This window comes from Carlito syrichta, unplaced genomic scaffold, assembly GCF_000164805.1.
Source record: "Carlito syrichta isolate Samal-C Ts95f unplaced genomic scaffold, Tarsius_syrichta-2.0.1 Scaffold146527, whole genome shotgun sequence".
Classification (NCBI taxonomy): domain Eukaryota; kingdom Metazoa; phylum Chordata; class Mammalia; order Primates; family Tarsiidae; genus Carlito; species Carlito syrichta.
In genome coordinates this window covers 105302-118438 of record NW_007090623.1, presented here as the reverse complement: position 1 = coordinate 118438, position 13137 = coordinate 105302, and the positions used below count along the sequence as shown (strand labels likewise).

Below are 13137 nucleotides of genomic sequence, written 5' to 3'. Positions count from 1 at the left end.
CGGCTGATTTTTTGATTTATTGTAGAGATGAGGTCTCGCTGCCCAGGCGGATCTTGAACCACGGGCTCAGGCAATCCACTCACCTCAGCATCCCAAAGGCGCAGGGTTACAGGCTGAGCCACCGAGCCCGGCTTGCCTTGGGATTCTTGAGCTCCACGGGGCTGGCCGAGAACTGTTGGTCTGGGCCTGGCCACCCTTCTGTGGCTGCAGGGGTGAGTGAAGGCAGGGGCAGCTTCTGGAGCCTCAGAGGCTGCCCAGTGAGCCCAAGTCAGCGAGAGGAGTTGCAGAACTGTTCCACATCGTCTTGCCTCCTCTAGGTCTGCAGGGGGCCCTGCCCATTTCTCTTCAACTCTTTTCCTCCTCCTCTTCTCCCTCTTCACACCTTCTCTTTTCCTTCCCTCTTCTTTCTCCTCTGTGTTGTCACCCCTTAACCTGATACATGGTCATGGAATGGCCACATCCTAAGCTCTGAGTGACTGAGACTGCACTTCTGCCCAGTAGCCCTTGTGCTCAGCCAAGCTGGACCCTGATCCAAGCATGAGCCTCTTGGCCCTGGGACCATACTGAACAACGGCTCAGGGGTCTCAGCAGAGCAGCACTGATGCCAGGGGTGAGAAGGTCCTCAGGCAGTGGCCATTCTGTCTGGCAGTCCCACTAAGCTAAGCACTAAGCTGCCTGGGCATGCCCACTAGGACCCACATCTGATCTCAGGGATCCAAGTCCCTGTTCTGAATGATGTAGGGATAGCAAAGTGAGGGACGTCACACTCTTCAGCAGAGTGCACGGTGGGGTGGGGTTTGGACGGGGACAGAGATGGGCTAAGGAGCTCGGAGACTTCCCTTAAGGACTCTGGAGGTCTGCCAGGGTCTGTGAGAGGATAAGGCCACACAGAAGGGGGCCATGTCCCATGGCAGTGCTCAGGACCCCACATGGTCAGCCTCTGAGGCAACTGAGCCTGGGGAGTATGTGTAGGGGCTGAGAAATTCTGTGAGATTTAAAGCTGAAAATATGACGCCGACTAACTCTTAACCCTGGCCCCGGCCTGACCTCTGACCCAGGCAAGAAGTAACAAGGACTCTAGAGAAAAAGTGTTTGGGTTCCAGTTCCAGATCTAACCTGAGCTGGGGGACTTTGGTCACGTTACTCAACCTTTCTGTGCCTCAGTTTTCTCATCTGTAAAATGGGGCTGCTAATAGTATCCAACTCATAGGACTGTTGGAGGATAAAATGATTTGAACAGTGCCTGGTACATAGGATATATTTGTTGGTTGAGTAATTAATTAGTCAATTCAGGTGGGACAGAGGAAATAGGAAAAACGAAACTAACTGGAGAGACATCTGGGAGGTCGGTGAGACTAACGGAGCCAGGGAAGGGAACAACTTAGGCTGATGCTCAGACTTCTGGCTGGGACCCCCCCAGATGATGCCCAGAGATGTCATGTGCTGAGGTGGGGAGTGTGGCTCAAGGGAAGGAGCACAAAGAGGAGCCTAGGAAAAGGAGACAGTGCGGCTGGTTGATGGGAGCGTGATAGACAGAATAATGCCCCCAAGATATCCAGACCTGTGAATGTCACCTTTCATGGTGAAGGGGACTGCGCAGATGTGATTGAGTTATGGATCTTGAAGTGGAGATTCTGGATTATCCAAGTGGGCATGAAGGAGTCACAAGAGGCCTCGGAGGGGAAGGAGAGGGACAGGTGGTTTAGAGTCACTGAAGATGTGTCCGTGGAAGCAGCAGAAGGAACAATGCGGCTGCTGGAGGGAGGAAGGGCCATGGGCCTGGGAATCCAGTGGCCTCTGCAGATGGTCCCTTAGAGCTTCCAGGAGAAGACAGCCTTGCTGAGACCTTAATTTTAGGACTTCTGACTTTTAGAATTGTAGGACATAGTCAATTGTTTTAAGTCACTAAGTTTATGGCAACTTGTTACAGCAGCAATAGGAACTAAAACAGACCATCTGAGGGACTGGCGGGGCCTTAGCAGCTGGAATTTGGGCCTAAAGCTTAGAAAGGGATGTCTGGAAACATGGGTCTGAGGGGGAGAGGGGCCCTCTTAGGAAGACCAAGAAAGAGCAGCCAGAGGACGAGGAGGGGAATGGGAAAGAGATTAAGACTCATAAGAGGAAGAGGCTGAGTGGGGTTGGGGGAAAGACTGACAAAAAGGAGGTGGGAATTTAAAAGAACTCTGAGGATTGGGTAGCCAAAAGCAAAGTGCTTAAAGGCAGATTCAGGGAAGTGTGTGCCCTTAGCTGGGGGTGGGGCAAGAATGGCAGGAGCTCCCCTGAGTGGGGCTGATGCATACTGTCAGGTGGAGAAGGTTGTTCTGATCAAGATTAATATCACAATGTTCTTTTAACAGGGAAGTGGCAAGAAATAAACCTGCAAGTAGGTGAGAGGGAAGAATACGGTGGGGCAGGGGCGGGGGGAGAGGTTGAGGGTCACGGGGCCACTGGGTTGAGGGAGAGCCATCTTTTTTTTTTGAGAGCCATCTTGAAGAAAGCTCTGTTGGCTAGTAATAAATTTGCACTTTAAAAAAACCCTAAAAAAAAAAAAAGAAAGCTCTGGACATGTCTCTGTGCTGTGTGTGGTCAGAGGAGAGGTGGGAGACAGGGAAGGCCAAGCAGTAACTGATAGAGTAAAGGCCCTTAGAAAGGAAAGAGAGTATTGAGAGAGAGAGAGAGAGAGAGAGAGAGAGAGAGAGAGAGAGAGAGAGAGAGAGAGTCAAAGCTGATGGAGAAGAATCTGCAGGACATTCAGGGAGATCCTGGGCCTGTCCCCAGGCAGAGGTCTGACTGTGCAAAGTGTGATTTTCCTTCTTCAAGTACTTAGCTAGACCCTGGTCTATACTAGCTTGTTAAATTTTCAGAAATGTGGTGAGCTCTTTTTAGAATATTTACACCGTGGAAATAGGCAGATGCTACAGCTCAGCCTCTATCCCAGAGCTGATTGTTAAACATTTATTAGCAGACCCCATGAAGGAATGGCTTGATTCAGGATCTGGGACTCACAAAAGTAGGGGGAGGTGAGGAAGTTAAAGATGGCAAGAGAGGATGAAGTGATGGATCACGGGACTAGCTGGCCAGGAAAGGAAGGTGTAATCAACTGGGGACAAGGTGAAGGGTAGGGAGGTGAAGGCTTGGTCAAGGCTGGGACCGATGAGCAGGTGTAATGGGAACCAGGTAGGAAGGACAGGAGCAGATGGATTCATGAGGAAGAGATTCACTGAGGATTTGGGGACAGGCAGATCAAAGTGGGCCCTTGGGCCAGGGCATGGCTCTAGGAGGAGGGAAGGAGGGAGAAGATCACTGTAGTTTCAAGGTCAGAGTGTCATCATGGGTCCATCTCAGTACAGTAGAGTCATACTGATGATCAGGGTAGGGATAAAAGTGGGGAAGATAGCTTATGGCCTCAACACCCAGGTCTTTAGTGAATGGGACAGAGTGATTAATCATTCATCAGATGTTTGGGACAAACATATCAGCAGGAGTTGGGCAGAGGACAAGACCCTCAGAGGAGGAGGGGCTTTGTGCCCAAGGACAGAAGCCTATTCCTATCAGTGTTGTGTTTTTCTTCTACAAAAAATTAAAAATGTTTTTCCTAGCTCTGTCCACTGAATCAGTATCAATGAAAGCTGAGAGCTCAGATGATGGTCTCCATATTGTCATTTTCCATTTCAAAGAGACCAGGGCTCTTTAGACAATTGACTAACCCCAGGTGAAAGGGCGGAAAAGAATGGAGCCTGAAACATCTCATCAGACCAGAAAGTGAAGATGGGCCCAAGACACTCCAGATCATGCCAAAGGTCTCTGGAGCCAGCTGGAAGGGGTGTCACTGGCCAAGCCCAAAGCAGATGTCTATAGTGAATCAGAACAGAAAGGATGTCTAAAAATTATGACATTATCATGATACTAAAGAAACCTCAGTGACCACACCTGGAAAGAATGCTAGAAAACTGACTTTTCCTCTGATAAAGAGAAGCATTAAGCGTCTCTCCTGCTTTTCCTCTTCAGACTCTATTTCGACCAAACTGCTAGTAGTGAATTCATTTAGAATGTTAGTGAATGAATGCAAAAGAAGGAATGACAGAATCTCACCACATTAAGCTCCAGTAATATAATGGGTCCAGGTCATCTTCAGTGACTGCTAGAACCAACAGGTGAAAGGCTGATGGGTCACTTTACAATGGACAAATCAGGCTGACAGCTCCTGATCAGGATCAATTTTGATACAGCAAAAGAGAAGAATTCTTGCCAGACTGAACCTGAATTTGATCACACCAGCTTGCAGGAAGTATAGGGAAAAGAAGGATACATTAAATAGTACTACAGGATGCAGACACCAGACTGTGGGATGCACCTTGTGACAAGCAATCTGTTTTGTTTTTTTTTTCACTAAACAAACTGAAAAAAAGGGGAGAGAGAGAGGAAACTTATCAATTAAAGAAGCCTAGTAGGCAAATCGACCACAGGCAGCGTGTGCTCTTTTTTTGGATCTTGCTTCAAACAAACATACTAAAAGTTAAAGGATTTACAGGTGAAGTGATATAACATCTGGGATGCTCTTTAAACTAATTTGCAGTAGTGGGAAAGTGGCTGGGGATTGGGATGAATAAGATCAGTCTTAGAGGCTGGGTGCAGTGGCTCACACCTGTAATCTCGGCATTTTGGGAGGCCAAGGTGAGAGGATTGCTTGAATCTGGGAGTTCAAGACCAGCCTAGGTAGCACAGCAAGACCTCGTCTCTACAAAAAATTAAAGAAAATTATCCAGGCAGGCATGGTGGCAGGCACCTGTAGTCCCAGCTACTCAGGAGGCTGAAGTGGGAGGATTGCCTGAGCTCGGGAGGTCAAGGCTAGAGTGAGAAGTGATTGTGCCACTGCACTCCAGTCTGAGTGACAGACTGAGACCCCACCTTCAAACAAACAAACAAACAAACAAACAAAAAAAGATCAGCTTTGGGTTGAAGTTGGGTCACAGGTACACAGGGTTCATTATACTCTTTTCTCAACTTATGTATGTGCTTGAAACTTTGCAAAATGAAAAGTGAAAAAAATAACCCCTGCGCTCACTGCTGTTTCATAATAACCACTTGATAGATGTTAGTTGTTCCACTGAAAGAAATTTAGGGTCCATAAATGGAGGCTCACTCCAACCCATCCCTAGTACGGATGGTCCATTTTAAATAGAGGGCTGTTGTGCTAAGTAAAATAAACTAGTCACAGAAGGCTAAATACTGCCTGAATCTGCTTATGAGGTATCTAAAACACCCACATTCATAAACACAAAGAGGGGCATGGTGGTTGTCAGGGGCTGAGGGGAGGAGGAATAAGTAGTTGCGAATCAACAGGCATCACGTTTCAATTTGACAGGATGAATACGTGCTAGAGATCTGTTGTACATCATTGTGATCATAGTTAATAATACTGTACTCACACTTAAAAATGTGTTCAAAGGGTTGGCTGTGCATGGTGGCTCATGCCACTAATTCCAGCACTTTGGGAGGCTGAGGCTGGAGGGTTGCTTGAGCCCAGGAGTTCAAGACCAGCTTAGGCAACATAGCAAGACCTCATCTCCACAAAAAATCAAGAAATTAGCCAGGTGTGGTGGCACGTGCCTGTAGTCCCAGCTACTCGGGAGGTTGAGGTGGAAGGATCACTTGAGCCCAGGAGGTTGAGGTTGTGGTGAGCTGTTACTGTGCCACTGCACTCTAGCCTGGTCGATAGAGTGAGACCCCAACTCAAAAAAAAAAAAAAGAATTGTTAAGAGGGTAGATCTCATGTTAAGTGCTCGTACCACAATAAAATAACATTAAAAAAAAATAAATGGAGGGCTGTGTATCGCCACTCAGGTCCTTGGCCTGGCCGAACATGAACAGGATATAGTTTCTGCTGCTTCCTTCCTCTGCATACATGTACTGAGCACCTACTATGGATCAGGTGCCACAGACGGGAGACATAATGCCAGGGGACAGTGATGCTATTACTGAGGACCTGCCACAAAGTACCCCTTGCCTCTCCCCCTGCATCTACAGACCCCTGCACCTTAGGGAGCCTGTGGCGATGGGTCCTTTGCAGGTGTCCAACTCTCAGGTGCATACACCTAATTCACACTGCATCTGGCCACCAAAGTGTGCCTCTCAGACTGGACACCAATGCTCAGTGTTGCTTATAGCTTCTCTCCTGCCTCCTCTTGCCTCTTCTCTCACTGTAAATAAGGCATAACATTCCACACAGTCAAGTATATCAAGTGCATACATCATCTTAAGCACACAGCTTAATGACTCTGCATATGCATGCACCAATGTAATCACTGCCAGCTCAAAACAGAACATTCCCAGCCCTTCAGAAGGTTTCTTAGCATCCTCTTCCAGTAAGTACCACTTCCACATACAGGTAGCCACTATCTTGATTTTTATCATCATTGATTAGTTTCCCCTGTTCTTGAATGTCACATACACAGAATTTTGTGGCATGCATGCTTTTAATCTCAGATCTGGCTTAGTTTGCCCAGTATAATGTGTGTGAAAATCATCCATATTGTCATGTGTATCTGTAGTTTGTTATTTTTCCTTGCTGTACAGTAGCCCAGTCTATAAATACAGGGTTTATTTATCCACTCTCCTTCTGATGGCATCTGGCTTCATCTCTTAACCCCTCTTCTCAGACTACCTGTTCCAGGTTCCCCAAACCACAGGGCAGCACATGGACACTGCCACTCCTGTGCCTCCATACGTATAGTTCCCTTTGTTCTCACACTTTATGATATTCATCTAAATATTGACAATTACAGTGAATTGTGATAAAAGTATGTGCAGAAGCACATGGGATACCTAAGTCTGGGTGTGGTCAGGGAGGCATGGGCTTTCACAGAGCTTAGACTGAAAGTACGAGAAAAGGGTCCATGTGTGCGGCCCTGGGACATTGACTGGGCTGTCCTGGGACTTCTGATATCAGAGTCTCTGGGAGGGTCCCTGGGCTCTGAGTCCCTGGGGCTGCTTTGTGTGATGGCATTCAGAGGCTGACTTTGATGCTCGTGACTTGTCCAACAACAGAGAGCTAAGAGTGAAAGACTGGGGTCTGTGTGTGGTCACTAGAAATGATAAAGGGTGGGGCTGGTGTGTGTGTGTGTGTGTGTGTGTGTGTGTGTGTGTGTGTGTGTGTGTGTGTGTAGGTTTCAGTGGATAGTCCATCTCTGGGCATGGCTGGGGACACTTGTCAGCCAGGCAAAAGTCAAACACAGTAAGGTGCTGCAGTCATGAAAACACATAGGAGGACATGGCCTTTGGAGGTGTCTGGGAGAAGTAGAAAGCTCTTCTGAAGATGGGTGCTTGCCTGGGGTGGGGTTTCCTCAGTCCCTCCTGTCCTTCTCTCAACCTCAGGGAGGTTGACTTGCATTTCTACACCAGGTCCCACCTGACCTGTGGGAGCAAGGGGACTTTTGCACCAAGCCTCTTGGGCACAGGCTTTAATCAGGCACAGTTCTGGCTAGCAGCCCACCCCTTCCCACCACCTGGGCCATACCCATTTTTCCACAGTCCTCCAGGGAAGTCTGCAGGCCAACTGCTGGAACTGCTGCCCCTCCTCTACAAGTCTGCAAGTCTGGGCTCCTCTGTGCATCGGGCTGAAGATCCCTGTGAGGAGGGCCTGGTGACACAATTTCTTGTGATTTTCCATGGCACCCAGCCCTGCACCAGTTCACTGAGTTGAGGGCAGGGCAGTGTATATGTCATGGGTGGAGCTTCCAAGAGCCCCTCCTCCACAGGCTCCAAGGATACGTGTCCCCATACTCTGCTGTGCAAACTGAAGCACGGCTGAGACTGCAAAGGGAGCATTAGTAGTAGTCACACTGGTCAACAGGCATAGAGCTGGACTGTCCTGGGTCAGTGCGCAGGGAGCAGATGGCTCAGCAGGGTGCCAGGCAAGAGGATGCTCTCTTACTGGGGTGAGGGCGATTCTCGGGCCCACATGCAGCTCTGGCACCAGCAGCTCTCTGGGGTCCCAGAGGAGCCAGTGCTGCCCTCCTTGGCCTTGCTGCCTGGAATTGCAGCATTGGGCACACGTGGTCTAACGTCCTCATTGACCCTCTGCCTGCCTTAGGGAACACATGCCCTGCAGCTGTTCCTCACCAGGAAAGAGGGGCAGTGGGAGGTGTTGGGGATGATCTCCAGCCCCTCTCTGGGACCCTCAGGGTTTTAGGCACCATGTCTGTGTCCCAGTCTCTTCCAGCCAGGTCCTTAGATGCCCCCTGGTTCCAGACACCCCGTCCGTGGTGCTGCCTCTCTGACCTGACCCACAGCATTCCAGATTTAGAGATGACAGTCCATGGCCCACTGTGCCTATGTCCCTCTGGGACTTCAGGCCCTTCTGTAGGGCTCTCGATACCCCAGGAGCTGTCAGGGCTGCTCGCCAGCTCCCACCTCTGCTGTGGTTGTGGTTGCTGCTTCCACTTGGCTTTGTGTGTGGAGGTGCGAGTGAGGGCACCCCAGGCCTGCCTCACGGCCCCTGGGTTGTGGCCTTCCTGGGTGCCTTCATTCCTAGGGCCTATGCTGGGCATTCCTTGCTGGTATACACTGCTCCTTCTCAGTCTCACCATCTCTGATGCTCATCATACCTGGTGTGGTGACCAGGACCTGGGAGGAGGCAGGTGCCACCTGAGCAGTAACTCCTCCCAGCTGCCTCTTTTTCTACTTCCTTTGGTTCTTTCAAAGTGTGTGCTCCCCGGGGCTCTGTTCCCAAACTCTGTCTTCTTTTCTTCTACCATCCTTTCTGGGAGGCTGTCCTCCAAGCTCGATCCCCAGGTTTCCAGTGTCCTCTGTCCCCCACCAGATACGTGGCACTTCTGTACCAAGATATACCAGCCCCTTGGGGCCCACATTTCCCCCAGAAAGTCGCTGTTCAGAATGTTCCCTGTTTCTTCAAAAGTGCATTCCTCCTCCCAGGTCCAGGCCCTGTGCTGGGGGTGCCAGGATCTCCTAGCCCTCTCTCTGCTCTCCTGAACAGCTTCTAGGCCCCTCCTGCCCCCAAGACAGTCCTGCTCTATTGCCTGTTGACCAGCATAATTGCTAATAGTGCTGCCTTCTGCTGCTCCCACCCTTCAAGCCATACTGAGACAGGTCGGGATATTCTGTTTCCTTGTCTCCTTGCTTGGCCTCTGTCCTATTTGCTCATTATTGCCAGATTCCACTCAATTCAGCTCCACCAGCATTCTGGGCTCTGTTTTGGGGTGCTCCGGTAGGCTGCGTGCAGCACAGATGAATAGGAAGGAGGATACAAGGCTGTCCCCCTCCCCCACCTATTCCCCTTGTCATATGTGAGAAGCAACAGAAATGGAGGAACCGAGAAAGAGTTGTGCGTGCAAGCAAGGGGCAAAAGTCATAAAAATTTAGGGGTGACCTCCTGGAAGAGGAGGATATGTGATCCAGACCTCAAAAAAACCAAAACAAAACAGTCGCCTTTCGCAGTGTTGATTGGAACAGAAAATTTAGAAAAACCTAACATTTATCAGAAGACTGGATCAACACATGGTGGAATATTCTCAAGTGTACTGCTGCCAAAATGGCCCAGCATGGTAGGTCTCAGACACATAGTGATGGGTGAAAACAGCAACTTAAAGAATGATGCACACAGCTTGGTGCCATTTATATAAATTCTAAAGACACACAAAGCAATACTATGTATTGTTATGGATACAGATGTTTGTAGTAAGAATATTAACATATATGTGGGACTGGCACACAGATTTACCTCTGGGAAGGCAGGGAGGGAAACAGGAAGGGGCTGGAGGAGGGAATTCAGTTGTGTCTGTGCTCTGTTTCTTTGAAAAGAGAGAGAAAGGTGTCTAAGGCAGATACAGCCAGATGTTAACATCTGTTCAGTATGGGTGATTGCAGGTACATGGTGCTTGTTTTATTTTATTATTTTTTCCTTATTTGTGCATTAAACTGAAATTTAACAGAAAGTTAAAAACAACAAAAAATAAAAGGATAAAAATAGGAGGTGGTGTTCAAGTTTTCCCTACAAGAGGCAGGGAAGAATAAAGGCACCAGGCTCTGGGCCTAGCCAGGCAAGGCTGGAGGACAGATGTGGGTGGTGAATTTGGGGACTCTAAATCCTGGGCGAGTGGGTGTCTAAAGGGGGCACATCCGTTTTCTCCTGCTTGCTTCGTTGACTCCTCCTCCTCCAAATGTATTGCTTGGAGTCCATTCCTGGCCCCAGCCCTGCAGCAGTCTTGAGCTGGGTGATTTCCAAGTGGGTGATTTATTCATTTCTTACCCTGTAATGCTGAGCATCTACTACAAAAGTCACAGCCCACAGGGCTCTCACCGTGGGCCACAGTTGTATTCACACATAATAACTCACCGAATTGTCACGAAAGCCCTATCGGTAGGCATTATCACCACCTTCATGTCTATTTTATGGACAAAGAAACAGGCACAGAGGGGTTAAGGGGACTGCCCAAAGTTACACAGCCAGCGAGAAAGAGGGAGGGCTAGGATGGAACCCAGGCTGCTGGCGCCAGACTCTGTGGTCCTCACTGCAGTGCTCCTCACATGCCAAGTCTGGGCCGAGCAGTGGATTCAGTCATGGCACAGGCAATGCAGCCCTGCCCTCGCAGAGCTTCTGGAAGGCGGTTACCAAACCAAGAAACACACAGATGTCATTACAACGGATGAACTAGTGAAAAAAGAGAACCTTGTGTTCCGAGAGAGAAAGTAAGGAGAAGGACACAACTGGTACAGATGGGTCTGAGAAAGCCTCTCTGAAGAGGGAGCATTCAAGCTGAGACCTGAAGGATGGGAAGCTAGCCAAGAGGGGCCGGGGAGAGCAGTCAAGCAGAAGGAACAGCAAGTGCAAAGGCCCAGAGACATGCATGAGCTTGAGCAAGGAAGCCAGAGAAGGTCAGTGGGGTTGGACCATGCAGTGAGCCGGGGAAGAGCAACAATGCTATGAGGACAGATAAGAAGTGTCCTTTACTTGGGGCCTCTCTTATTGGAAGGGAAACCTCCCCAGGTCCCCCTGTGGTCCCAGTGTAAATATTCACAGTGTTCCATTTTGGTTTGGACAATAATAAATCTGAAGGTCACTCTCTCATAGGTGAGTGTGAAGAGTTTGGATTTTGTTCTCAGAACAGTGGAAAAGCATCGAGAGCTTTTAATAGGAGAGCGACACATCTAATTTATAATGTATAAAGGTCACCATGGCTGCAGTGTGGAGAGGGCCTGCAGGGGCGCAGGAGGGAGGCCATTGTCTCTTTTCTGACTCAGCCTGGCAGCGTGAAGGAGCCAGGCCTGGGGAAAGGCAAGGAAGGCCTGGCTTGGGCTGGTGGAGGCTGCAGCCATGGGAGGATGTGACGCAGGGCAAATGTGTCCCCAGAGATGCTGTTCCCCTTCTCCCCCAGGGGCTGGTTCAGCCCCCAGAGATGCTGTTCCCCTTCTCCCCCAGGGGCTGGTTCAGCCCCCAAGTCCAGACCCACATCTTCCAAGAGAGGCCTCAAGGGGCGGGAAGAGGCCCTGAGAACAGCTGCCCATCTCCCAAGACTGCAGGAAAGCTTGTGAAAGAAACAAGAAAGTTCCCCAGAAGGGCTCAAGGACTCAGTAAAATGCAAGACACAATGATGAACAAGATTAGTTTTCTATTGGCCAATCTGCCCCATTCCTTTTCTTCCCACACGGCCTCCCTCCTTTCCAAGAGGAGATTTCAGAAGTGAGAGCCCAGGGCACCCAGAGATACCAGCTGGGGAGGTCCCAAAATGGGACCAGCTTCCAAACCAAATGAGTGCTGGGGGAAAGCAGGCGTCTTGGTGTCTGCTCACAGGTACCTGTTGACTGGCCAGGGCTCCCCACCCATGAGTGAATGAATACCTCCGGGGAGGGCTCTGTGGAGGGGACACACATGCAGCTGACCACATGCTGTGGGCAGATGCAGGCACAGCTTTCTACGGACCTTGTATTTTTAGAGGGACCAGGGCTTGTAATAGAGGAAGGGAGTACAGAAAAGCTAGAAACCTGTGAAATAAGCCTAGCAAGCACCAAGAGCCTCTCCTTCGTCCCCCACGAAGCGGTGCCTGCACACCCACCGCTTAGGAGACCAAGGACGTTGCTACATCTACCTTCCGTGTTCAAGTGGAGGGTCTCCTAAGTCTGGGTGCCAGGAGGGCACCACCACAGGCTCGGGAAGGCAGGGAAGGGACAGGAGGAGAGGGGTCACTCACCGAGTGGCAGGACGAAGAAGAAGGGGAACCAGCAGAGCACGAAGACGCCCACGACGATGGCCAGCGTCTTGGCCGCTTTCTTCTCGCGGGAGAACTTGAGCAGGCGCACGGAGAGTGAGCTTCGGAAGGTGTGGCCCTTGGAGCTGCGCGTCGCGTGCGCCCCGTCGGCGCCCGTGGCCGCGCCGCGACAGTGGATGCGCAGCACCACCTCCGAGGCCTTGCCCCGCTCGCGCTTGACGCCTGCTTCGAGGCTGCGCGTGGTGCTTCGCGCGACCACGTACACACGGCAGTACATGACCACGATGACCGCCATGGGCAGGTAGAAGGAGCACACGGAGGAGAAGACAGCGTAGCCCGCCTCCTCGGTGATGCCGCAGAAGCGCTCGTCGGGGGGCACGGGCTCCTTCCAGCCCAGCAGCGGCCCTACAGACACCACGAGGGCTACGGCCCAGAGCAGCGCCAGGATGGCGGCCGCCTTGCGCTCGGTCATGATGGCTGGGTACTTGAGGGAGTGGCGCACGCCCACGTACCGGTCCACGGAGATGGTGCAGAGGCTGAGGATGGAGGCTGTGCAGCACAGCACGTCCACGGCGGCCCACACGTCGCAGAAGGCCCGGCCGAAGGCCCAGAAGCCCAGGACCTCCATGGTGGCTGAGAAAGGCAGCACCGTGGCGCTCAGCAGCAGGTCGGCCACGGCCAGGTTCACGATGAAATAGTTGGTGACTGTCTGCAGGTGGCGGTTGCAGGCCACCGAGAGGATGACAAGCAGGTTGCCTGCCACGGCCATGAGGATGAAGGCTGCCAGAAAGACGCCCACGCCCACGCCCTGCGCGCTCACCACTAGCCCCCCGACGGCGGCCGTGCCGTTCACCTCGCCGCCCGCGCCCGCGCTCCCGGGCTCCCCGGCGGAGCTCCGGTTGTCCTCGCCGCT

General features: G+C 51.1%; 1 protein-coding gene across 1 annotated transcript in view; it reads right to left on the bottom strand.

The window, feature by feature from the left end:
• The window catches only part of ADRA1D (adrenoceptor alpha 1D), a 31143-nt gene that overhangs the window by 13719 nt on the left and 4287 nt on the right, over nucleotides 1-13137 (bottom strand). The window contains 1 exon segment of the mRNA XM_008050448.1: nucleotides 12207-13135. Coding sequence (XP_008048639.1) covers nucleotides 12207-13135 — 929 coding nt within the window.